Source organism: Dermatophagoides farinae, chromosome 2 (assembly GCF_024713945.1).
Source record: "Dermatophagoides farinae isolate YC_2012a chromosome 2, ASM2471394v1, whole genome shotgun sequence".
Classification (NCBI taxonomy): domain Eukaryota; kingdom Metazoa; phylum Arthropoda; class Arachnida; order Sarcoptiformes; family Pyroglyphidae; genus Dermatophagoides; species Dermatophagoides farinae.
The window spans coordinates 2716983-2741863 of record NC_134678.1 but is presented as its reverse complement, the minus strand read 5'-3'; the positions used below and the strand labels follow the sequence as shown (position 1 = coordinate 2741863).

At 29.1% G+C, this 24881-nt stretch overlaps 5 protein-coding genes across 6 annotated transcripts in view; 3 read left to right on the top strand and 2 right to left on the bottom strand.

The window, feature by feature from the left end:
• Nucleotides 1-73: 73 nt before the first annotated feature.
• On the top strand, nucleotides 74-1818 carry LOC124498767 (nucleolar complex protein 4 homolog B). The gene has a single exon (XM_047062564.2). It carries the CDS (start codon nucleotides 74-76, stop codon nucleotides 1706-1708), a length of 1635 nt encoding a protein of 544 aa, XP_046918520.2. The 3' UTR covers nucleotides 1709-1818.
• LOC124498766 (uncharacterized) lies at nucleotides 1681-4954 on the bottom strand. The gene is made up of 2 exons (XM_047062563.2): nucleotides 4610-4954; nucleotides 1681-4555 (listed from the first exon to the last, which is right to left on the bottom strand). Exons 1-2 carry the CDS (start codon nucleotides 4869-4871, stop codon nucleotides 1722-1724), a joined length of 3096 nt encoding a protein of 1031 aa, XP_046918519.2. The 5' UTR covers nucleotides 4872-4954; the 3' UTR covers nucleotides 1681-1721.
• Nucleotides 4955-5101: 147 nt separating this feature from the next.
• Nucleotides 5102-6325, top strand: LOC124494768 (uncharacterized). Its single transcript, XM_047058066.2, has 4 exons — nucleotides 5102-5282; nucleotides 5342-5709; nucleotides 5907-6051; nucleotides 6108-6325. The coding sequence occupies exons 1-4, from the start codon at nucleotides 5130-5132 to the stop codon at nucleotides 6180-6182; spliced, it is 741 nt and encodes a 246-aa protein (XP_046914022.2). The 5' UTR covers nucleotides 5102-5129; the 3' UTR covers nucleotides 6183-6325.
• SMC6 (Structural maintenance of chromosomes 6) lies at nucleotides 6230-10001 on the bottom strand. The gene is made up of 4 exons (XM_047062562.2): nucleotides 9637-10001; nucleotides 9088-9578; nucleotides 7536-9029; nucleotides 6230-7461 (listed from the first exon to the last, which is right to left on the bottom strand). The coding sequence occupies exons 1-4, from the start codon at nucleotides 9815-9817 to the stop codon at nucleotides 6346-6348; spliced, it is 3282 nt and encodes a 1093-aa protein (XP_046918518.2). The 5' UTR covers nucleotides 9818-10001; the 3' UTR covers nucleotides 6230-6345.
• A 1944-nt stretch (nucleotides 10002-11945) lies between these two features.
• Nucleotides 11946-24881, top strand: part of LOC124498740 (putative polypeptide N-acetylgalactosaminyltransferase 9) — a 47869-nt gene continuing 34933 nt past the window's right edge. For both annotated transcript variants that reach the window (XM_075735539.1, XM_075735538.1), the window contains exon 1: nucleotides 11946-13962. The gene's annotated coding sequence lies outside the window, so the exon portion shown is untranslated. The remainder of the gene's footprint in view (nucleotides 13963-24881) is intronic.

Genomic DNA, 24881 nt, shown 5'->3' with positions numbered 1-24881 from the left:
TTTAGGTGTGTGTTAAAACCATGTGATCTGATCAAACCAATGATGTTAAAATAGGATTCTTCAAATAAACCACATGGATTTGAAAATGAATGAATCTAAATCTTTAAATTTAATTCCGTTACAGGAATTCAACAAAATTACATCAGATATACTTCAAGATCGAAAAAATGTCAATCGAATCATTGATCTAATTGATATTCTCTCAAATTTGGATGAGATTCAGGCGAGTAATCTTTACGCTGAATCATTGATACGATGTTTGTCAAAGATATGGACCAATTATATTGATTCTCGTGAAATGGTCTTGCTTAAGGATGATGATACAGATCAATATAGCAAAATCAATAAATTCAAATCTTGGCTTATTACTCTTTACGAATCAACCATCAGTCTTTTTATTCGAATTTTGGAAAACAAAGAATCCAACTATTCATTGAAACTGAGACAATTGTGTTTAGAATTGCTGATGAAATTTGTTGAAGAAGAAGGAAAATTCCCCTACCGTTACGCAACCAATAATGATGAAATAAGCTTTCCTGTTGTACTTTTGGAGAAAATTGTTCGATCTCTAATCTCTGAACTAATTTATAATCAAGAATTGATTGCCTTCTATTCGAAATACCAATACGATGATGTTATTCATTTCACCATGACGATATTGCATAAGATTATTGATGAGAATAAAGGGAATGATAAACAAAATCTAATGCTCAATATTATCGATATGCTTTCTCCTATTCGATTGATTACACCTGAAGATTTGTTGCCCAAAAGTTTACAATCAGAATTTAGGAAAGTTAACAAATCTAATAACGACCGTAAAACATTGATTCGTCTTTGTGAGCTTCATCGCATTGATGATTCTGATGATAGTGGTAACCATATAGCTAAATGGATACAGTTACCTACACGCAAATTTAAATTCAATTATTCACGTGATGCCGAAATCTATTCTTCATTGTGGATAAAGTATTTCACTTTTCAATTACCACCACAGGTGTTTAAAAAATCTCTTCTCTATCTTGACAAATATGCCATAAGACATTTCGAAAATCCATTATTATTGGCCGATTTTCTAATAAATTCTTTTCAAACTGGAGGAATCATCTCAATTCTAAGTCTAAGCCCACTTTATACATTAATTCATAAATGCAATTTAGAATATCCAAATTTTTATGGCCAACTTTACAGTCTTCTAGAACCTGCAATTACTTATGTAAAACATCGACCACGATTTCTATTTTGGTGTGATTTATTTCTCACATCTACGCATATATCAGCCACAATTGTCGCTTCGTTTGCAAAAAAATTTGCCCGTTTAACAATCATTTCAAGCCCCGACACAATATTGATTTTATTACCATTCATAGGAAATTTATTCATCAGACATCCAATGATCAAACGAATGTTAGACTATAAACAAATTGAACCAGAACAAGATCCATTTCTTGATCAAGAACAAGATCCAGAAAAAACTCAAGCATTGAATAGCTATATGTGGGAATTGAATCTACTTCAATCACATTATCATCCTGAAATAGTTTTACTTTCCAAACAGATTAGCAGTGAATTGCCTCGTTATGAATGGAATATGGAAGATATTCTTGAAACTTCGATGGATGATGTGATAGACAAAACAAAAACTTCGTTGAATGATCAAAAAAAATTTTCATATGATCTTGATTGTAGCCTTTACTATGATTTATAATGTTTATTATTATTTAGCTAATAATTTTTGTCGATTTTTTATAATTTTTTGTAAAATTTTCAAAATGAAATAAATCCATATCGGCCATCAATTGGTCACATTTGTTTGTTTGACTATTTTTGAATTTTTCTGTTAATTTTAATTTCAATTGTTCACGATTGATCGAAAATAAGATGTAGATTTCATTCCATTTGAGCGAATTGTTTGCAGTTAAATTTTCTTTTTCTTCGTCTGAATCGGTAGTGGATGAACTATCATCACTTCTTATGGATCGAATTTTGCTATCGATATCGACTTTAACACAATAACAATCATCATCATCATATTTATAAATATCATAAAGATTTACGAATTCAATTGGGCAGATATCGATTCTGATAAAAGATTCGATCAATGATTGAAAATCGGATAAATTTTCATATAATGAAGCAATACGTATCTTTTCTATTGCACTATCTTTTGGAATATGGAAATTTTGTTTGAACCAACGAATTTTTTTCGTAATTTCAATGACTTTTTCCATATCTTTGTCGATGGAACGATCAAAATGAACAAGAACTGGATCGTCTTGTATTTTTGGATATTCCGATTCCAAGATGCTGCGATATGAATAATCTGAAGTGAGGCGATATTCCAATTGTTGATATAAATTTTCCGTTATGAATGGCATGAATGGATGAATCAATTTGAGCGCTTGTCGAATTACGTATAGCATAACATTCATGGATTTTTCATAAGATTCCGTTTTGCCGACAATGTCTTTTTTGATACTTTCCAAATATACATCACATAAATTATCAATCCAGAATTGTTCGATTTGTTTGGCCGAATGATGAAGATCGTAAGAATCAAATGTGAATCTACAGTGATTTACCAAATCTGCTAATTTACATAGAATCCATTTATCCACTTTCGAAAGTGTATCATTGACCAAAAACGTTGGTGTTTCTTTGAATTCATTCGTTAAATTGATCAAAATAAAACGGATTGTTTGATGCATTTTATTGGCAAACACACGCTTTTTGATTGCATTTTTTAGATCAAATTTAACATTTTGTTCCTTAAATCTTGATTGAAGCAGAGATAATCGTAATATGTCTGCACCACATATGGGAATACCCTTCGGTAAAGTTTTAATCAATCTATTCATAACTTGTGTAAACTTTTCGCGTGTTATTAAACCAGAATCGAGATAATCTTTATTTTGTTGTAAAATCTGATCAAATGAAGCTCCTTCGATTAGATGAAGAGGATCAACAACATTGGCCCTTGATTTGGACATTTTTTTGCCTTTTTCATCACATATCATTCCATGCAATAAAACTTTATCGAATGGTATGCGTCCAGATAACATTAATGAAATTAAAGTCATTCTTGCTACCCAGAAGAAAATAATATCATGACCAGTTTCCATTAATGAAAGTGGAAGGTCTTGAAAAGAATTCGATTGAAACCACCCGGTTACGGCAAGTGGCAATAATGCCGATGAGAACCAAGTGTCTAGGACATCTTGATCACGACGTATTTCGATTTCTTCTTTTTTGAAACCATGTTTCTCACAAGCAACATTCAAAGCTTGTTCTTCGCTCATTGCAGCTATCCAAATATTTGTTGGCTTCGAATCAAGTATAACTTCATATGCAGGTATTTGATGTCCCCAATAAATCTGACGAGAAATGCACCAATCTTTATAGCGGCTAAACCAATCTTTCCATGTGTTTCGATATCCTGATGGAATGATGGCCATGTTTCGACTATGTTCATCTAAATTTTTACTTATTTGTTTCCAAACTTCTTTGGATGATTCAGAAAGATTGTCACGATTAGCTACAAATTCGGCAGCATATCGAGCCTCATCTGTTTTCAGAAACCATTGTGGCACAATGCGCGATTCAATTATGTCACCACTTCGAGAACAAATCGGCAGCCAATGTCCATGTTCTTTCAAGCCACAATAGAGATTACGTTTTTCAAGTTCTTGTTTGACTAACTCTTTAGCTGAGTATCGATGTACATTGTTCAATGGTTTATATTCACAGTCAATAAAACCTTGATCATTGAAAATGGTTTTTGATGGTAGATTATGTCGAAGGGCAATTTCATGATCAACAAAACTATGTGCCGGAGTTAATTTAAGTACACCGGTGCCAAAATCAGGTTTTACACTTTCTTCAGCTATAATTGGCATTTTTTCATTGGTAAATGGATTAAATGCAAATTTTCCTATAAGATGTGAATAACGTGTATCATCGGGATGAACAGCAAGGGCTACATCGCCCATAATTGATTCAAGTCTTGTAGTTGCTATCGTAACAAAATCGTTTGAATCAATATTTTCTAGTGGATATTTGAAATAATGTATAACACCGAGCTGAAAAGATTCATTACAGCCAGGTACTTTATATTCTGTTGGACCAGATATGAATTTATGTTCAATTTCGATATCCGACAATGTTGATTGCAGATAGTATGACCAATTGACCATATAAGATGCTCGATATATCATTCCACGATTAAATAATTCAATAAAAGCTTCATTTACATTTCTAGACATTTCTGGTGATAACGTAAAATAATTGGATTGAAAATCAATCGAAACACCTAGCGATTTAAGCTGCCTTTCAATCTCATCAATTCGTTCTTTTTTCCACTTCTCAATGATAGCACCGAATTCTTCTCGAGAGATATCCTGCTTAGTTTTAGCATATTTGGCCCATAGGATTTTTTCGATGATAATCTGAGTGGCAATTCCTGCATGATCGGTACCACCATACCACTTGACAATTTTATCATTCATTCGATGATATCGACATAAAGCATCCTGAATTGCAACAGTCAATGAATGACCTGTGAAAGGAAAATGAAATTAAGGCATCAATCATAACGTTTTGAATAATTTACCTAAATGCAATGAACCAGTGATGTTTGGTGGTGGTAATAAAAGACGAAATTTTGGCTCCGTATCCTTAATGACAAATAATTCACGCTGTTCCCATATGGATGACCAAAATTTTTCACATTCTTTTTGTTCATATGTATCTGGAAATTTGGATAAATAATCGATTACTTTTTGGTCGATTCTTGATCCATGATAAAGCCTTTTTGAACTTGAAAGTATCAATGTTTTCAAAACAACAGAACGACTACAAAGTTTCAATATCATGATAAAATAAATTTATATACAAATTGATTGACCGCGCGCGATCACAGAACATGTGATTCATAGAATTTTCATCCACAAAGAATGTGTCCATATATGATTCATAAACTTATAAGCGGGCGCGTTTTTAAACTTAAAAACTTGAACTTTAAATTTGATCTTGATCTTGATTTTTGAAGCTAAATATGGCAATTGTTTTTTAAATAGAAACGAAAACTAAAATTTTTATTTTATTTTTCTTTCATCCATTTTCTAGCGATCATGTCGATTTATAATATCTTATTTTATCTTATGGCCAAAATTATTCATTTCATTTATGATTATATTCTGCTATTTAAATTGTGGAATTTTATTTGGAAACGTTTCACTTATTTTGTCTTTAATTCCTGTTCTATTGTGCAATTATTTACAATGGTAAGCATTTCTTATTTCTGTTGAATTGTTTAATTCTTAGTTTTTTTCCATTCAATTAGCTATCCGAACGAAAATTAAATTTAAACGAATTTATTGAAATCATCGAACGTATAGATCAACATGAAAGGATTATCAAAAATTTATCCGATCGTGTGGAAAAATTGGAATGGGATCTTAATCGTTGTCTTTGTAAAGGAAGCAATCTTCATGAGCAGATCAATCTAAGTGACATATCGATTGATGATTCGAATGTCAAGACTATGGAAGTAATGAATATTCCAATACCGCCTCCACCACCACCACCACCACCGAAAGAATTCAATTTCACTAGTACTCCTAATCCAGTTTTTGTATCACAGCAGAAAATTCAATTCAACGGTGGCTTTGATCAAAATGAAGACGATTTCGTTTCGAATAAAAAACAAAGGTTAGCATTATCATTATCATCAACAACATCCAAACAATCCTATCGATTAGTTGATCAGATTTTATGGAATTTTGTTACAAATAAAAATTCCTTAATATGTTCCACAAATTTCGCCAATTACTATCCTAGGTATTTTTTTCAAACATTTCAATCATTAATATTTTTTGTTTTTTCTTTATTCTCTTTATTATAAGCAGACTATTTCTTGATGATCTAATTCAACAACGTAAATTATTGCGAAAAATTACTCGAAATTCGTTACTAGGTATCAATGATCATCGAAATCTTATAAATCAATCATTAAACGATATGGTACAGAATGCTTTGAAACGAAAATTTGCCGTAAGTACAGCTGATTTTTTATTTAGCAAATCATTCACACTATTGTCCATCTACAGAATATCAATCATTCCAGCACAATGACATCAATGGATGAAAGTCAATTTTCCGACCGAAACGAATTCAGTATGTAAATAACAATGAAATCATAGACAACGATTTAAGTATATATGATGATTAATTTTTTTTTTTATCAAGAACAATTTTTATTTTTCGTATTTATGAAATGAATTGTAATTTGTAATTCTTTTACATTAAACTATATATTTAGATTTGATTACTTTTGTACAAAAATAATTATTTTCTTGCCGGTTCAGGCATTTGAAAAATTTTAATAAATTGACTGTGATTAAATTGTTGTAATGATAATGGTGAAAGAAAGATGAATTGTTTATTCGATTTAGTAGCAGCGAATTCAACCAAACTATCCAATGTGATATGTCTTGTGACCATGTCCATGAAAACATCAACTTCATCAAGAATTCGGAATGGTGATGGACAAACCTGCCATAAAGATATAATGAAAGCAACGGTAGAAAATGAACGTTCGCCACCGGACAAACTTTTCGTATTTGAAAAGCTATGAATTTCTTGACTCGATTTATATTGTGATTGTGATAAAGATTTATGTGGTCTTATGACAAGATCCAATGTTTTTGCTTTACGTTTTGCTTCGCTTTCACTATTACTATTAGATGATTCATGAAACTTGATATCAATATATCCTTCGAATTCTTTATGTTTCAGGAATTCTTGAAAATGAATGTTGACCATTTTTTCTATATATGATATCAACATATGATAAGCAGTCTCACGAGATTTGCTTGATGTTTCCAATTTGGAAAAATATGTATTTAAAGCATCCAATTCAATCTTGACATTGCTAGTCGATTGTTGTAGTTTGTAAAAGGATTCAAATGTTTGTTCTTGAACTTTTGGATCCATTATGTGTTTATTTATTTCAAGATATTTTTCTATATCACTAATTTCTTTTCCAATTTCTGCCGAACTTCTTGTTGTTTCAATTCTTGTTTCGGTCTCTTCTAATGCCAATTGTTCCTCTTCATGAAGTTTTTGCTGATGAACTTTGATTTCATTTTCCAGCTTTGATTTCGAATCCAATAATTTTTCGTAATCATTAGTTTTCTTTTCTGATCTATTCATAAGAACTCTTTGTTTATCATTTAATTTTTCAATTTTTTCGGTAATGGGATCACGAGATTCTCGAAGATTTTCATATTCTTGTTGTTTGTCATCACATTTTTTCAATAACTCGTTATATTTATTTTTAAGGTCATCACGTACAATCGCAAGTTTCTGGAGTTGATTTTTCAGTTCAATTTGTTCCTCTTCTAGTTTGAAAACCTCATCTTTTAAGGCTACAGCCTCTACCGGTTTGATGGCAGCTTTTGCCTAAATCAAAAAAAAAAAAAATATATAAATTGTTATCAATTGAAAAACACGATCAATAATGAAAGATAATTTACCTCCAATTCAGAACGTTGACTTTCCAAATCATGTTGTTCAATTTCGCATTGACTAATTTCATGTGAAATCATTGCGATTTCCTTTTTATTCTCCTCTATCAAACGATTTTGTTCACGAAGTTGATGACATAAATTTTCAATTTTTTCTTGGAGAAAATCAATTTGTTTACGACAATTTTCAATAGTTTGCGTATGATTTTCGACTAAAATTCTTGCAAACTTATTCTGATTTCTGTTAGGATATGATTTGTAATCACTATGATTTGTCGATGGATACATTAAATCCCCATCGGATGTATAGCAGCGGATACAGTTGTTCGGTACCAATTCTCGTCGAGACAAAATATGTTGTGCTTCGCGGTAATTAGGAATATAAAGAACTTGTTCGACTTTCTGATGATCGATAAGGCAATTGGCAACCGGATCATCTTCACGTTTGATATTCAATAATTGAAGAAAATTTTTATAATTAGGTGAAATTGCTTGAGATCTGGATACATTATGTAATGGAACAAATTTTCTTATAATTATTGAGGGTTTACTCAGTAAATCCCCTCTGAATAATCGACTAACGAGATCTTTTAGGATACAAGCATCAGCATCATTATCGACAACATAGGCAAAAAGCATCCTTTTCAGAAAGATTTCAACAGCATATGCAGCTTTATTGTCGTTTAATCGGATATATTCACCAATAGGTCCGAATGGTTTGTGTTTAAATTTTTTGTTTTTATGTAATAAATCAATTTGTTTATTCAATTCAGTATATTTGGGACCATAACGTCCCAAACGATTGTTTTCAACACTTCTTAAACGAAGAATCTCACTTTGATTAACTTTCATTTGAGCTTGATTTTTTCGAACCTCTTCTTCGATATGAATTTTTTCATTAACCTGTTGATCCTTGAGTTGTTGCAATTCAATCAATTTTAATTTTAATGATTGATTTTTGGATTTTTTACTTGTCATTTCTTCATCAAGTTTTTTGATAAGATCCTCGATATTTAAATGTTGACATTCTTGGCTGTTCGTTTCGATTCCATCGATCCTTTTACGAATACCATTGATTTCTGAACGACATTTACTCAACTCTTTTTTAACAACATTCATTTCCGATTCTTTTTTAATCAATTGAGATCGCATATCCTCTGATTCCTTTTTTGCCATATGAGAATCATTTTGTGCTTGTTTGACCATTGAAGTAAAATTATGCAAACGTTCATCTAGTTCGGCTTTTTGTTGATTAATTTCATTTATTTCTTGTTGAATATCGTTCCTTTCGTTATCATATTTTTCTATATTCTTTTTATTATCATCCAATTTTGCAATATTTTCATTCAATTCTTTATAGTATTCATTAATACAAGCCCAATGTAATTCATTATTTAATTGTTTCATGAGATTCACATTGTTTCGTAGTTTTTCGATTGTGTTAACTTCTTTACGATATTTTTCTAATTTTTCGTTGTAAGATTTAAGCAATTCGTCTTTTTCCTGGTAAAAGTAAAATTAATATTAAACTGTCAACAAGTGAAAAAAAGAGAATAATTACCGCAATCTTTTTTTTAGAATATTCATAATCTTCTTTACAACTATCATACAATCGTTTCGTTTCTTCAATCTGGGTGGCTTTGATGAAAAATTTAAATTTGTCCGAAGCATTTTTGGAATTGAGGAAATTTTTTGAAATTTCTTGTGTAAGAACACAAATTGGATTATCGATAAAAATGCAAAAATGGGACAGAATATTATCCAATTCTTCTTTCTTTTCTGAAATAATCTTTCCAGATTCTGATTTCAATTTATAGGAACTTGTACCATTTATGCTGATTGTACGTTCAACAATAATAGTTTTACCGTATCGATCATATTTATAGCTTTCATCTGTTGATTTTCCATCAATAAAGTTGGCTATTTTCAATGTTATTTGGGCTCGCGATTCACCATTTTTAATGAACAGTGAAAGGCCAGAACCACGATTCGTACAACTTGCACGGCCACCAAGACCTAGTACAATTCCTATTAGTATTGCCGATTTTCCACCTGTTAAACAAAATGTGGATTTATTCTTAATTCAAGTGAAAAACAAACAAATACTTACTTCCATTTTGTCCGACAATGAAATTGATTCTAGGTCCAAATTGCAAATGGAAATGTTTATGACACATGAAATTTTTCAAAAGTATTTCACGGATATGTCCAATATCACCGTTGTGGATGTCATTTTGATTCGAATTGATAGCACTATTTGCGGCCATCGTACTTTTATAAAAAGATGCCATTGAAAAAAAAGTAGAATGTAGATAAAGACTATATAGTCTTCAAATTTTTTTTATTCCACGATACACCAAACTTTAAAGACAACTATCAAAAGCAAGGATTGTAGAGAGAACGACTTGTGCAAATATCGAGACAAAATAAAGATATACCGTTTGAATAAGACCGAGTGACAACGTGTGGCACGTCTGCACATGTGCACATCTGTCGAGAGAAAAAATTTTGGGAACGTTGTTTTTGAACTAGCTTTGAATTGCACTGTCATAGTTAGGTTAGGCTGAAAAAAATCTGTTTAAAAAAATTGGGCAAGTATACTCACAATTTTTGTTTGCAGATAGCGACACATGACTAAACAATATTTTTGCTTGTATACAAGATGGTATATATCTTATTATCGATGATGGTTTTAGAGCAATCAAAAACCAAATTGGTTCCATTGCAAAATGTTTATTGGGCATTGTCAGAGCCGGCCGAGAAAATTGCGAGGCCTTGTGCAAAAAAAAAAAAATTTGACTCCCCTTATGCCCACCGTAAGCGGATGTAAAATTTTTTCAAATGTGTTTACAAATTAAGGCGCAGGTAAAAAAAAAATAGAAACTTTAAAGAATTCAAATGATGATGATACGACTTGATCATTATTATCAATAAATTATCGAATAGTATTTGATGACATTTGTTGTCAACATCATCATTTTCATCTCTTCATTATTATGCTAAAAAAAAAATTTCATCATCATAATCATCATCGTAATTCTCATTGTGGCTGTCATTAGCAGCAAAAGCAGTTACATCGTCTTGTTTTGTATCGCTATTTTTTTTTTTTTTAGGTCGTAAAAATTGTTTTAAATTTTTATTTTATTTTTTTCATTAAAAATTATTTCGTAATATTTGCTTGTAAAATTTGAATTGTATGTGCACTGTGGAAGGTCGACCATTGTCAACATAAAGTAATCATCATCATCATCAAATCTCGTTGTTATGATGATTACAATGAATGACAAATATAAAATATAAAAATCTAATAAATTATTGTTAAATATTTTGGAATGAAATGGTCCAAATGTGTGTGTGTGTGTGTGTGTATCATAATCCAATGAGACATATTCAAATGACAAATTATTTTTACTTCATCATTTGCATTGTTTTTTTTTGGAATTGTTGCCAGAAAAAAAAATTTTGGAAACCAAGAAAAATTATCTGAATAACGACACATGTGTGTGTGTGTGTGTGTGTGTGTGTGTTGGAAAGATCATAATAATAATCCAATCAAATTCATCATACCTGCCAACAAAAATGATGTATACATTTGGTATATATAATATAATATAATGATGATGGGAAATGAAAATAGAAAAAAAAACAAATTTTTCTTTATAAATTCACACGAATGATTCGTTTTTTTTTGTTACTAACAAAAATCAATATCTATCAAATCAATCAAGGAAAAAAAAATACAATGAACAAGTTCTTATAAGAACTTGTTCGTATAGTAGTTTGTAGTTGTCATAATCATCATTCACCATCATCATCATCATCATTGAAAACACATTCATTCATAGTATATGAAGGAAAAAAAATTTTCAATGTTATCGATAATGGTTGCTGCTCATGATGATTCGAATTCATGTGACCAATTCTATTGGTTAATTCTAATGATCAGAATATGTTTTTGAATAGGTTCAAATGTGGTCTAATATTTTTGTGGACATTTGTATTTTGCAACGGTAAGTTTTTTTTTGTAGGATTTATTTATAAAATTTAAATTAAACAATCATTGATGTCATCATCATATTCATCATGGCCATCGTTATGTACTACAAATTTTTTTTCTGTTCAATTTTTTTAATTTCGTCAATTCATTTGAATTCAACAGATTAACAACATGGATATATGCTTGTTGCATTGAAAAACAAATCCTCATCGATTTGATTATTAGGCAACCATCATCATCATCATCATCATCATTAATTGCCATAACAACCATATACTATCATCATTTTCAAACCAACGGATGCGGCCAAATGTTCATTATAAAAATATTTTATCCATTGATCCAAACCTCACAATGCATAGAGAAAACCATCAACACAACCCCGAACGAACGAACACACAAAACTACGAAGTAATCAAACACATTGCAAAAAAAGAAAAATTAAAAAACCCAATATATAACATACAACAGATTTATGATCATCTTTGTATATATTTATTTTATTATTATTTCCTCTTTTTTTTCATGGTTTATACATGTTGGTGGTTGTAGATCTTCCTATGCATGGCATGGCATTTGCGCTATTGAATCCCATTTTTTTTCCCACCCTTTGTATATTTGTGTATATTTGGCTCTTTTTTTTCTCCCTGTTCAAACATACAACACACACACACACAAACATTTGATCTGCTATAGCACACACACACACACACACAACTTGCTTGTATTTTTCTTTTTCTTCTTCCCAATTCACCATTTTCATCATGTAAAAATGATGTGATATCCTCTCATCGTCGTCGTTGTTGTAAACGCGGCTATATGAAGTTCCATTCAATTCTCTCACATTTTTTTTTTTTTGGATTCATTCACTATTGAAAATCAACATCACGCCAAAATTTCATTCAATTCAGTCGTCGTCTGTTAGTCAATGACGGACGTCGTCCGTTTATATGCAACCATTTATCATTATCATCATTATCATCATCCTATCCTATTCATTATGACGCTTGTATTCATTATTTTTAGTATTTAAATTCATTAAACAAAATTATCAAGTTTTTTTTCTGATTGAAAAATTCTAATTTGTGTGTGTCTCTCTCTCTGTGTGTGTCTGTGTATGAAAGGCTTGTTTAGGTTTTTTTCTTTTCAATCTCCTAAATGATCATGATCATTATACACATCTATTCACGAATTTCATCAAAGAAATTGAAGAATTGTCGACAATAAAGTTTCAACAATAACGACAATAATCATTCAATGAAAAAAAAAATGTTCGACAATTTTATTAATCATTCTAAGAGAGAATATCCACTAGTTTTTGGTTCGATTGTATAGTTCATCTTGCTGATAGCTTGTTATTCATGTGTATATTGTGTTTGGTGTTCATGACGGTCTGGACCACAGACAACAACAAACAGCTTTGACAAGTGGTTTTGGAAACAACATAACAACAAGCAAAACGAATTTTAGTGTCGGTGCTATTCTTTTTTTGGCTCCCCTAAAGGCCACTAACTGTGTGTATGTGTGTGTGTGACTACAAATAGGTTGATGATGATGGTCACCTGTTGTTGTTTTGGTTGTTGTTGTTGGTCAGTTTAGATGTGATTTTTATTTCCATCTTTTTTTCTGGAAATATATTCTCAATGTGTGATCATCATCATATATTATTTTTTTTATTGTTTTTTGTGTTTTTTTTTTATTTTTATTGTTATGTTAATTGAATTGATTGTTGTTTGATGCCATTTTGTTGTCTGTCTACGAATTTCTATTGTGTCATTCAAGAGAGAAAAAAAAATATATAATTGCATTATAATGTGATGATGAATTTATAAATGTGAAAAAATAAAAATCTCAAATACATTCATCAAAACAAAGCATAAAAACAACAACAACAACAACAAGTTATTATTATTATTTATGTGATTATGTCATAGTGGCAAAAAAAATTGCTTGAAATGGCTAAAAGGGAAACCATCCATATTATGCATCCATATTAAAATTAATTACATTTATAATAATTATCATCATTTAGCATTGACCTCTATTGTTTTTAATTTTTTTTTTTTGAAATTTTTCATTTCATTTTAGTCTCTCAAAAATCTTCCCCACACATATATAAGCCTTTGGCTTCGAGCTTTTATTCGTGTTCGTTGAATATAAATTTTTTTCCCTCCCCTTTGTTGTTATACTTTGATTTTTGTTCTTGTTTTTTTTGCGATTTACATAATCAATCCGTATGTGTGTGTGGTGTATTGATGTTTTTTTTCCTTTTTGGAAAATGTAATCTGTTGTTTTTTTTAAACTGCTGCTTGTGATCACCGATAATCATCATCATAAGTTCCAAAATGAAATTTTCAATTTATAATTTCAAAAAGTGAACTAGCGAAAAAAAACACATTCCAACTATATCATCGTCATCATCAATATTCAACACATTAGGTAAATGGAATAAATAAATTGAATTTCGTTACGAATGTTTGAAAATTGTCATAAATGTATGTTTGTGTATGTTGCAAATATTGAAATATTTGTTGCTCAATTCTGGATTTTGTAATCTTAATCCAATGATGATGATAATCCATGTTAAGTGGGAGCAGGTTGTGTTGTATATCAATGGTTTATCGTGTATTCAATTTTTTTTTAAATATTTTCATTGTAAAAATTAGAAAATAAATCTTCACCATAATTGTATTTCATTGAATTATTACCAACATCATAATCTTCATCATTAAAAAGAAACTTGGTAATCTTTTTTTTTCTTTCCTATATTAATTGATGGCCATTGGTCATGTTATGTTTATAAAACCAGTGATTGATTTAAATGTTGATGATAAATAAATAATTATGAATTTGATTTATTCACAAAAAAAACTAACGTTAATTTCGTGCTCAGACAACAACAACAACAACAACAACAACATTCGGATTGAATTCAACAAATCTGAATTGAATGTTAATGATTGTCAAGATATTTTCATTCGTCATCATGATCATTGTTGTCGTCATATAACTTGTTTGTTGTTTTGTTGTTGTTGATGGTTTTGATCTTCATATCTTCGGACTAATTCCTGTTTTTAAATGATTTTCGGGTTGATGTTGATGAATTATACTCGATGTTGACCCTTCTTTTTTTTATTCATTTAATGTAAAGATAGTATATCTATTTTAACCTGAATAAAATAATGATGATGTTGATGATGGTTTTATTGAATCCAGTCCTGTTTTGCCATTTTTCTTGGTAGCTAAGGTAAGATATTCATCGGTTATTAACCGTACATTCCGTACATTTATCTTCTTAATTTATTCTATTCGCCATAGGCTACATAGTTTATTAATCGTTTTGTTATTTAACCGAAAATAAGACCGTTGACCTTTCAATCGTTATTCGTTTAAATCTCAATATGTTGTATGTTCGTGTTTAGAGATTTTTTTTTTTTTTGATTTAGAAATAAACATTACCGAAATACAAGCGAAAGTTGCTTTACGCCAAAGCAAAAGATCTTCTAGTACCGGTCATTTTTGTTGTTGATGTTAATGTGATGACCTTTGTTGTGATTTGTTTCTTTGCTAAAAATATTTAAATGAATGGTTCTTTTGCTTGATTATAATAATATAATGGTGATGGTGTTTTTTCGGATATGTTCACGCAATCGTTCCAATCGAATAATGGTCAATTTTTTTCAATGAATGATGATGATGAGTTTCTAATTGTCATTCTAATGAATTGTCGAATGATAATGGTATATGACCATACCATTGGTTGGTAGATTCCTCGGTAATGATAGTTTCACAGTTGAACATTTTGTTCGTTTTGTTGTATACACAATAACAGGTATGTTGACCGTTTGCACTATCACACTTACAAGTTGAATGTACAGATGAACGGTATACACAAACACACACACACACACACATTCAAGGATGATGATCATCACTATATGCGAACGACCAGTTTATTTTTTTCTTGATAGTGAACATTTTACTTGTACAAATAATTTTTGCTCTTTTCCTGAATTTTCAAATCGAAATAATGTATGTACAAAGCGGAAAACTTGTTTGTTACTTATGAACAACAACAACAACAACAAAGAATTTATCATTCAACCTGTTACATTTGTGAATTGAATGATCAGAATTATTTCGAGAGGGAAAAAAATAAACTAACAAAGAAGAACACACGACAACGATTAATCTGTTCAGTGGAATTGATCAAGAAGAAAAAATTGATTTTGGTTTATATTCTTTTTTATATCACTTTATAATCAACAGGATTATTATTATTATCATCTAGATAATTTGGTGTCGTTCGTCACCGCACAAACACACACACACACACACACACACACCGAACAGGTTCGTACCATCGTTCAAGAAACAAATTAGTGCAATGCAAAATGGGAAAAAAAATTTAAGGTCAACGACAACGAGAAAAAAAAAGAGTTTTATATCTTCATGTTTCAAGATTCATGAAGTGAATATATATGGCTGAAAGATATTTTATCAATATTGAATGAATTGAAAATATTTCAGTGGAAATAATGTCAAAAAAATCATTATTAGTCAGATATGTGGTTATAAATCTTTGTTTCTTGTAATAATCTGTCATCTTATTTTTCCATCAAGCAAACTCAAATTCGAGCAATTGATGATGATGATGATGATGGTATTATTGTGGGTCAATTATTGTATTGTCTGGTTTTTTTTTCTGCATTAGCAATGACTTTGATTGAAATGAACAATCTCCGTCATCGTTTTTTTTTCTATTAGCTAAACTATCCAGATAAATTTATTACCAAAAAAGGGGGACTATATCTTATAATAGTGGCTTATAATAATGATGATGATGATGATGAACATCTTCCTCATGAAATCGACAATTGTAAATTGTTATTATATGTAAAATAAATGAATTGAATTGAAATGAATGAATGAATGAATTGTACTTGAATCATTCAGGAATGAAACATGCTGCGTTTGTTTTGTATATATACGCTTGTTTGGCCTCCATGAAAATGACAAGTTTTTTTTTGTTGTTGTTGTTGTTGTTCTGCCACCATATATCGTGATATGGATAGATTCAAAGAAAAAAAATGGAAAAAAATCATAGAGTATCATTATAGAAAATGATAAATGTTTGGCATCTGTCACCATATTTATATATATGATGATGATTTTTATTTCAATTTCAATTTTGTATTTGGCTTTCTGTTTTGTTTTGTTTTATTTTGTTTATGGCCACCATGAATTTTTTCTTTCTGCATACAAGGTGAAAATTTATTTTTTCTATATATCCCTTTTACAGTTGTATCATTGATATTGACGATACAACACTAATAATGATCGAGTAGTGTCTGTATTTCATTTCATTCTGTCAGTTAATTCATAATAATGAATATAATGTATATATATGGTTCCGTTTTGTCATCATCATGATAATCAAACAGCTAAACAGGATATGCTGTTGCTCAATGTTGTTGACGTTGTTGTTTTTGATCATCAAAAATCATAATTTAAATATTCTCATTAGCTCTCAGTTTTTTAAAATATGAAATACCATAAATTAGTGTTTTTGTTGATGAAAATTAAATCTTGATGATGATTGACGGTTCATAAACATCAAGAATTGAAAACATTCTAATGATGATGATGATGATGATTGTAAATCATTAATTAGTTGAATCAATCATGTTGTTATTGTATAGACATTGAAAATTGGTCATTGACATTTCACAAAACAAAAAAAAATTTCAATAAAAACATAATGAAATCTCGCATGTTTATCATGGAAAGTGTTTCGCAATATCGATAATCATGATGATTATGATCATCATGCAATGGTGATAGCATGTGGTGGCAATTGTGAATAAAAAAATGCGGATCAAAAGGACACAACAACATGCGTTATGTGAAAAAAAATGTGAAGAAAAAAACAAATCTGATAATATTTAAATAAATATATACGGAACAACAGCGATATAGATGGTGATAGAAAAATTTTGTGACTTATCTCTTTCGTGACCGTAAAATATATCTTATATATTCATAATATTCATGTCTGTGTGTTTGTAAATTTGAATTTCGTGTATGTATACACATCACAGGATGATTTGTGATATCTTGTATATACATCTTTCACTTAGTGTTTGCTGTTGTTGTTGTTGTTGTCATTTCCTTGATGTTTATAAAATTATTTTTTTCATCACTATTTTCATTTTATTCATTTTTTCTTATAAAACACATATATATGGGAAAAACAACAGCAAAAAAACATAAAACACAACAATACATTTAATGGTCATAGTCATTTGCTAATGAATTTGTTGTTATGTTTCGTGATATTTATGTGTTTGCCATGAAAAACAAAAACAAATGAACGGAATTCTCTATATTGAAAAAAATTTGCATTTTATTCTTTCAAACATTTGTTGAAAGACAAATTCCGGTCTTTGTCTTTGCATCTGATTTCCTCGATCTGAATATATTTTTCGTTTGTTTTAAAGTCAAAATTTTTTTTTCTAATTTCTACATCAAAAAAAAAACATTTGCATTTGGGATTTTGTCAAAATAAAAAAACAAACAAATAATTAGATAGTTTGGTGTATATGGTTATTTTTATTTTTCCATTCACCGTTACAGGATTCTTTGTTATACAAAATTGGTTGTATTAAATTGTGTAAGCCGATCGCAGAATTTTATCTTTTTTTTCTGGAATTTAATACTTTAAATTGATTGCTATTCTTATTAGCTGATTTTTCTTTTCCATAAAACGAATCAAAAATGATGTTTATATATGTGACGGAATCTATATGAACCCAGATCGAATCAATTATTGTGATTGTTTTTTTTCTGGCTCATTTTTTAAAAAAAAACTGATCATTGATGACGTTTTTTTATTTTTCAAACAAAAAAAAAAAAAAAAAATTTTTTGAGCATCATTGATCAATGAAAAAAATTTTTCTTCTGGTGCGTGATGCCAATATTTTAGCAGTAGAAAAAGAAATAGTCCACTTAACTTTTACAGAGAAATGTGAAAACAAGTTGAAAACAAAACAAAAAAATAGCCAATCACAGCGGAATTTTTTGTTTTTTTTTCATGAGCACTATTATCAGATTGATTTTTGTTTGTTGTTGTTCGATTCGATTCCGGATATCGTGAAACGATCATTTCATCATATATTGCCACTATTGGTATTAATAAATTTTCGTTTTTTTTCTCATATTAATATTTATTATTATTAGAAATTAATGGCCATTTTACGCTGTTCTCTTACTATCCCACTGTTTTCTTCCTATTCTTAATGGTTTTTGGAACATTTTTTTTTCTTTCTTCACTTCTAATATCTATTGATGATGATGATGAAAATGGAACGATCGGTATTTTTTTATGCGTTCCACTTTTTTTCCACCGATATCAAGATTTTTAAAGCTTTCAACACAATATTTTTCGCATAAAATTTATATTCAATGCCGAATATATTGTCGGATGGTTAAGGTTTTTTTTTTCATTGGGGAAAAAAATCACATTATCACAAAAGACCTGTTCATCGATTCAATTCAATTCAATTTTTTTTTTGATCATTTTTCATTTTAAATTCATTATTTTTTTTATTTATTTGAATATTTTAAAAAAGAAAAATTATTTTTTCTCATAAATAAACACTCTATGTTCAATAAAATTGAATCATTCTTTTCCTTTTTTATTTTATTTTATTTCTTGTACACCGACATAGATTCAGAATTCAGAATCTTGGTTTACTATTTTTAGAGGTATAAGCATCATATTACCAATATATGCGATACATCATCATATATACATGTGATGATTTAACCACACGCACATCAAATGCCCTTAAAATTTATCGATCAAAATGGACTGAAACACACACACACATATCACATATTTGTTATGTGTGTGTGAATGTTTAATCTGCTTGAAAACAAATAATAATGATAATAATCCCATCTATTTTTAGTTTGAATTTCTTGTTTTTCTTTTCTTATGTTGAATTCCCACCCACCTTCAATATTGTAGTACAAGAAATAAAAATATTTGTACAGGATCTATTAGTGTGTTTATGATATAAATAATAAGAAATTCTAGATAAAAACAAACATTAAGGTTATTGTTGTTTTTGTTTTTGTTGTTGTTGTTGTTGTTGTTGTTTTTTGTATCCGGATACAAGATTTAATTTTGACCATAAGAAATGTTTCTACTTTCTTTTAATATAAATTGATTCCATTAACCATATGATCCATTTATTATTGTGGATTAAAATATGTAGCAAACATTTGTTCAATTCCATTGTCAATGATAATGATGAGAAATGAATTGAGAAAAAAAATGGCCATAATTATGGCTGAAATATATAAAAAGAAAAAGTGAATCACCTCACAATATTTTCATCGAAACATGTGATTTTTCAATTGCATTATTACGCAGCTTTCAATATATGAAAAATTGTCATTCATTTTTTCAGTGTTTAATTCTTTTTAAAAACTTTTTTAATCATTCTTTTGACCAGAGTACCGTTTTATATGTTGTTAAAATTATGGTCAATGAAAAAAAATGACAATTGAAAATGTGAAAAAAATGTTTCCAATGTTGAGCTGTCAGCTCGTCAATTTTTTTTTCTACTACTTTCGCTGAATTTTGTTTGTTACATCATCATCATCATTATCGTCATCATCGTTGTTGTTATTATTATTATTACTGCAAAATTATCATCAAATGTTTCAAATGTTTGGCATCTTTATGAGCAGCATGCTTGAGTTTTCTAAAATAGATCGACAAGAGATGTTGATGGCCAATCATTTGAATTATTGGCATTTTGTCAAACGAGAACGTTTCTTTCTCTTGCTTCTAAACGCTTTGCTTTTGGCCTTCCAGTTTTATTATATTTTTTTTTGTAACTAATGATGATGATCATCATCATTTTTTCCAATATCGATATTTACGCACATGCAATGAATAATAAAATAATAATAATAATAATGACAAAAAAAAGCGAAAAAAAAGTAACAAAAAGCAATGGAAAATGCAGTGAAAAAAAAATCTGTCAAAAGGCCAAAACGAATAGAATCTGTATGTGCTGCATGAATGATGATGTGATGAAAATGAAATATTCATTTTGAAGAGTGATCGGAAAATAGACTAACTGTTTCAATTATCAAGAAAAATCAACGAATCGAATAGCTCTATGATGATGGAATAGTGTGTGCCAGTCGTTGTTGTTGCCAGATGAGTAAATACCCTGTGAATAAAGATTTTTATCTGGATCAGGAAAAAAAATTAATGTAAACTTTTGAAAATCCAATGACAAAAGGTATTTGCTTGCTTGAATGTGTTTTTTTTCCTGTTTGAGAACTGAAATAATCCTATCATGTGAAATTCTTAACCCTGACATCAGCTGGCACATTGATTAAATCATATACATATACTCATCATTATCAATCCAATGGAAAATCATTTTAATTTCATTAATTCATTATGATGATGATGATTTCGATAAAATAAAAAAATTTCTCATATCGTTTGTTCTGATCTCTTGATCATTCAATTTTTTTTTCTTCATTTTGAATGAATAATGGGAAAAATTATTTTTGCAAATAGAAAAGAAAACTGTTATAATTGCATTCGATTCAGAACATTCAGCATTTCTTTTTTCGCTACTGCTTTTTATTCAAAGGAATTTTTATTCGAATCGTTTTTGCTGATTATTTCAATGTTTATAAAACTTCTTTTTTTTGGTCTCATCAGCATTTCTATTTTTTTTCTCCCGTTTTTTTTCGTGTTCTCAATTCTTATTTGTTGAAAATCGATAAAATTGTTGTCATCGTTGTTTTTATTTTATTGTTTAAAAATGAGAATATAGTATTTGATATATATATATATTCTATCCATATCAATAAATTTCTTTGGTTTGCCCCATACATAAATGATCACGACACGTCAACAGACATTGTGGTCATCATCATCTAATGATGATCATTCATGGAACCAATTCTTTTCCATTATAATATCAATATATATATATTGAGAAGATTTATTCAATTTTTTCTTCTTTTTTTTCTGGATAATTCCTTGTAATGGAAAATATATGATGAAGAATAATGAAAGCAAGAATTCCAATGAAAAATATTTCTTTTTTTCATATATGTATAGATTTTTTTTCTGGGCCAAAATAAAAGCTCCTTAATAACGGAAATGTATTTATATTTATTTTCTGGTTTTTTTTTGTTGCTTCAATGCTACATTCTTTGCTACTGTGTGTAAGCGTTTGTTTTACATTCGTCGGTTGTAGACATTGTTTGTCATCGTGTGGGAATTTTTATTTATTTTCTTATCACATATCAATAATAAATATTTTATAATTTGTGATTCGTTGTCAATAAGTATTACAGAAAAAAAATTGGGAAAAATTTCTATTTTTTTTATATTAGTTTGATGATGGAGAAAATATATTGGAAAAAAAATGTTTCAAATTTCAAAAGTTTATCATCAAGTTGTACTAGTAATGTTGATTGTGTAAACACAAAATCAATACACTTTCTTGGTTTTCTGGATTCTGATTCACTTGGCAATTGATTTTTTCATTTTTTTCTTTTACTTTCATCATCGCACTTTGATTGTGGTCTTGGTACTTTTGATTTGGATTTTTTTCTCACTCACTCTCTTTTTTTCTAATATTTGGTTAGTTCCATTGGTTATCTTATTTTTTATTTTTATTATTTTGATTTGATAAGTGAATTCAATGTTGACAATGAACCACTGATGACGATGATGGTTGACGTTCTAATAATGGTGAAAGAAAAAAAGTTTATTTTCTCCACAATTTAATTTGATTTTTTTTTCGTTCGTTCGTTTTGTGTGTGTGTGTTTGTGTACATGCAATTCCATATAAAGGCAAAGTTAGACTAGAAAATGTATCAAAAAGATTCATAGAATCCATAGAATTTATTCGATTGTTTATCATCATCTCTAGTGGTAATAATTCTAATAAATAAAATACATTCAATAGTTTGACAGTGATTAAAAATTATCATTATGTATCAATCGATAATGGTTAGAAATATCAAATATTTGTTTCATTTCTATATGATTTGGTTGTTGATGATTATTAACAATCGAGAAAGTGTGAGAGAGAGAGAAAATAATATCAACAAAACGAAAATTTCCGAAATGAAAAATGAATCTTGTGAAGAATGAAAACACACCCACACACATTCACATCAACGACTTCATGGTTTTTTTTTGCTAGTGGAGTTATAAATGTTTCGTTTATTTTTTTTCAGAGCCAAGTTTTTGGGATGAAAAAAATATAGTATCTATTGCCAGTGATAATAATCTATTTTTTGTTTCATCTCTGATATTCGGTTCGATAACCGTAATGTAACGTGTGTGTTAGTATTTGTTGTTGTTTATTAAGAATTGATGATGTTCGATTTCAATGTGTGAAGAAATAAAAAATAAATTTTTTTTTTACAAGATCGATCACCATATATATATATAATTCACTTCATAATGATCATTTATTTAAGTTTTTTTTTCACTAGAATTGTTGTGATATCGATTACTACGTGTGGGTGAGAATTTGAAATTTTTTCTTTTTTTTTCTCGTAATTTATTTTGAATTTCGATTGACGATATATCGTTGATGTGTGTGTGTGTGTGTGTGTGCGTGTGTATGTGTATCTCTTTGTATGAAACTCATTTAATGTTTCATATTTTGAATTCAATTTTTCTTTTGAAATGCCATTCTCGCACTAATAATGAATGGTAAATAACCTAACCAATGATAAAATTCTTTATAATTTTCATATGAATTATTAATCAGAATAAACATACAGACACACACATTCAGATATAAAAATAGACTTTTTTCTGTATGTGTATCAAACATTCACACATAAACAGTAGTTTATCTCAATTCAATACCAGAATTCCACTGTCAAGAATCTATCATTACATCAAAATCAATACAAAATTATCAACTTGAATTTATTTGGTATTGATTTTGATGAACCAACAATTCTATTCAATGGTCATCATCATCATCATCATTCAAGAATATCCAAAAGTTTTTTCTTTCTACTTCACATATCAAAATTTATTCTATTCTTTTGTATTATTTTTGACACAAATGCATCAAAATCTTAAAGAATGACGATAAATTTTTTTTGTATGTGTTTGTGTGTCTTTGACGAGTGGATGAATAGTTTGATATAACGGTATATATGATGTTGATGAATGATAGAAAAAAAAAGAAAACAGAAATTGATGACGAAAATGCTATATATAAACACAGGTTCCATTTGAATCAACTTGAAAAAAAATTAAAAATTCTTCCTTTCTGTGTGTGTGTGTGTTTGCATGTGTGATTTTTGATACTTGATGTGAATGGCAAATAAAATGATTCATGTGTTGATAATAATAATAAAAATAATAAGAAAAAATTGCTATATTTAAACGTGTGTAAAATAAAAGTGGAAAAATTCCCTTTTTTGATTTTATCCGTGTACGATTTTCCTTTTTTTTCTGGTAAAACAGACAAACGAAACCCGTTTTTTTTTCTCGATCATTCAATGTGATTGTCGACAACCGATATTTTATTGTGAATTTTTTTTTCGGTTGCTGTTATTACTATTACTATTTCGCACAACGATAATTTTGTTTCCAGTAGAAAAAAAACGATAACTTTAACGAAAGCTTTCGTTGTGAAATATAGTGAGGATTTTTTTTATCGATTTTCATTCATAGATGATTTATATACAATGATGATGTGGAAAAAAATATAGGAAACCATATATACCGAGAAAAGAAAAATAATATTAGCGATTCAGGATCAAAGTATTGTATGTATTAAAGAATATATATTGATGTAGCACATATCACACAAAAAAAATTTACAAGCGGTGAATTTTAAAACCGATTGTTCCATTTGAAACATCAACAGAATTTGTGCGTGTGTGTGTGTGTGTGTGTCTATGTTTCGAAAATTGACTCTTGATTTTTCGATTTTATCGATTTTTTTCTGGTTTCATTCCTATAAATTCTTGAAAACTCTTGAAACTTGGAATTTTTTTCTTTTCAACTTTTCTTTCTGTTTTTACCTTGTGAAATGATGAAACAAAAACGTGGAAATAAAAAGTTTAACCAATGGATTTTGATACAATTGGCATTGTTGTTGTTGTTGTTGCTGTTCAAGTATATTGGAATATAGTAGAATTTTACATTGCTTTTTCTGTATCGTATATAATCCATTATTCAACCACATTTGATAATAATTGTTGTATTTGCAAGTCAATGACATCTCTTGTTTCAAATATGTCGTTATTCATTATTTGTCCTCTTTCAGCAT

Coding starts and splice junctions, on each gene's coding strand:
- LOC124498767 (XM_047062564.2), top strand. CDS start 74: ATGGATTTGAAAATGAATGAATCTAAATCTTTAAATTTAATTCCGTTA.
- LOC124498766 (XM_047062563.2), bottom strand. CDS start 4,871: ATGATATTGAAACTTTGTAGTCGTTCTGTTGTTTTGAAAACATTGATA. Junction 4,556..4,609: donor CACTGGTTCATTGCATTTAG/GTAAATTATTCA, acceptor TTCCTTTCACAG/GTCATTCATTGACTGTTGCA.
- LOC124494768 (XM_047058066.2), top strand. CDS start 5,130: ATGTCGATTTATAATATCTTATTTTATCTTATGGCCAAAATTATTCAT. Junction 5,283..5,341: donor TTGTGCAATTATTTACAATG/GTAAGCATTTCT, acceptor CCATTCAATTAG/CTATCCGAACGAAAATTAAA. Junction 5,710..5,906: donor GTTTCGAATAAAAAACAAAG/GTTAGCATTATC, acceptor TATTATAAGCAG/ACTATTTCTTGATGATCTAA.
- SMC6 (XM_047062562.2), bottom strand. CDS start 9,817: ATGGCATCTTTTTATAAAAGTACGATGGCCGCAAATAGTGCTATCAAT. Junction 9,579..9,636: donor CATTGTCGGACAAAATGGAA/GTAAGTATTTGT, acceptor TTTGTTTAACAG/GTGGAAAATCGGCAATACTA. Junction 7,462..7,535: donor GTCAACGTTCTGAATTGGAG/GTAAATTATCTT, acceptor TTTTTGATTTAG/GCAAAAGCTGCCATCAAACC.